Below are 2,500 nucleotides of genomic sequence, written 5' to 3' on the forward strand. Positions count from 1 at the left end.
ATTGGCACCCCTCAGTAGTACAGCAGTAGCTGAAAACAAAAGGTTAAAATACTCACCAGTCATCACTCCAGCTTCAACGCCCTGCAAACACACATACACATATACATATACACACACACACACACACACACACACACACACACACACACACACAGCTCAGTGTCACTGTATGCGTTTAGCTGCTCTGATATTAATAAATTATTCATTACTGTGGCACAAAGTGTCTTTGTTCATTTCATCATGTTTAATTCTTTAGAGCATTTTTTTCATTTTTTTGCAAGATTTATGTACACTGTATAATTACGAAACACAGTAATCTGTGTATATTAGGTATTAGAGCTGAGCAATATGATAATATGATCTCAATAATGTGATAATAATAACATCATGATACACTTTTCTAATTCCGAATGCACACTACACCGTTTCAGCTCTGATTTCACTGCCGCAGAATAAATCCGGGGGATGTTTGGAGAAATTCTACAGCACGCAGCGAGACGAGCGCTGAGAGGAAAATCCTGAATCCAGCATGATTATATCGCTTCTGTATGAAATTATGTCTATTTGTCAAAACCAGAAGATCAATAGGAACCACACAAATAAAAACAAACAAACAAACAAACAACATGACTCTTCGGCCACAGTGAAGTCACATGACACACAGCTCTCGTGTAGCGTGTTCACCAGGCAGAAGTCGTAATCGTCAGGTGTCAGTGCTGTTATAACAGCTTTATTACTCACTGTAACATTAAGAACTATTTCTGCACCAGGTGTTTAACGTTCCCTTCTTTTCTTGGTGAACGAATGAAATTTTTATAAACGCTGAACTAAATTAAACAAAATGAAGCTGTAGTGCTGGTTGGTTAGTGAAACCTCAGCATCGTGTATCGTTAAGTTACGTTTCAGTATCATGATGTGATGTTTGTACCGTATCGCTCACCCTGTACATGTGTCCATGAGAGAGGTGTGTGTGTGTGTGTGTGTGTGTACCAGTGTGTGTTTGGGGCTGCAGTAGCCGCTGTCACTGTCGATGTCGGCCTCGCTCGCTCCGTGCTCGCTGGAAGACTCGGCTGTCTGAGACGAGCGTCTGCGTCTCACCTTCCCTCTGAACTGCAGAGGACTCACTCTGTCTGACACACACCTGCTGCTGCTGCTGCTGCTGCTACATGGCTCTCCGGGGAAGTCTGACACACACACACACACACACACACACACACACAGTTATAGTGAGATCACACAGCCATTTTACAACTCCATGAATACGAATACACACACACACACACACACACACACACACACACACACACACACACACAAAACCAAATACAAACTTCACAGACACTCAAACATAACCATAAACACCATGAACACACACAAGCACACACAACCACATGTACACACACACACACACACAAAATTAGATCAGGTAGGCAAACACACACACACACACACACACACACTACTCTAACACTCAAGCACAACCACGAACACCATGAACACACACACTGTTATAATGAGATCACACAGCCATGTTACAACTCCATGAATACAAATACACACACACACACGACCAAATACAAACTTCACAGACACTCAAACATAACCATAAACACCATGAACACACACACACACACACACACACACACTCATACTGCAGTAACAAAGTGAACAGAATTAGAAATGTTCAGTAATGGATGGAATCCTCACACACTCCCAAAATACTGCACTAATACAGTACAGTGGGCGTGGCTTCAGACGCAAGCCTGCTGCGCTACATTTCGCAATAATTATAACAATAATAATAATAATAATAATAATAATAATAATAATACTAGTAATAATAACGTGTATAGACAGTGAGTAACTACAGCATGTTTGTGTGGGTGATTATAGCACTACTGCTCACTTCCTGTATTATGTGACATCATCATCCCCATTACATCACACTCTCTCACACACAGTCACTACCATAAACACACACCTGTAATCCTAGTTATCAACACACAATCATAGGCACACACACACACACACACACACACACCTATAATCCTAGTTATCAACACACAATCATAGGCACACACACACACACACACACACACCTATAATCCTAGTTATCAACACACAATCATAGGCACACACACACACACACACACACACCTATAATCCTAGTTATCAACACACAATCATAGGCACACACACACACACACACACACACACCTATAATCCTAGTTATCAACACACAATCATAGGCACACACACACACACACACACACACACACACACACACACACACACCTATAATCCTAGTTATCAACACACAATCACAGGCACACACACACACACACACACAAAACACACACAAGTACAATTATAACCATAAACACTATGAACACACATACACACAAACAAAACATACACACTTTCACACATGCAAAAACACACAGAAACAGACATTCAAAAATGCTGATGCAAAAACATGCACACACACACACACACCCAA

The 2,500-nt window shown here is 41.1% G+C and overlaps 1 protein-coding gene across 2 annotated transcripts in view; it reads right to left on the bottom strand.

The window, feature by feature from the left end:
• secisbp2l (SECIS binding protein 2-like) overlaps positions 1-2,500 on the bottom strand; it is a 34,799-nt gene that overhangs the window by 22,761 nt on the left and 9,538 nt on the right. For both annotated transcript variants that reach the window (XM_034305196.2, XM_053235036.1), the window contains exons 5-6: positions 991-1,184; positions 57-81 (exon numbers count right to left, since the gene is read on the bottom strand). In XM_034305196.2, coding sequence (XP_034161087.2) covers positions 57-81; positions 991-1,184 — 219 coding nt within the window. The remainder of the gene's footprint in view (positions 1-56; positions 82-990; positions 1,185-2,500) is intronic.

The sequence above is a fragment of the Pangasianodon hypophthalmus genome, chromosome 6 (assembly GCF_027358585.1).
Source record: "Pangasianodon hypophthalmus isolate fPanHyp1 chromosome 6, fPanHyp1.pri, whole genome shotgun sequence".
Taxonomy (NCBI): domain Eukaryota; kingdom Metazoa; phylum Chordata; class Actinopteri; order Siluriformes; family Pangasiidae; genus Pangasianodon; species Pangasianodon hypophthalmus.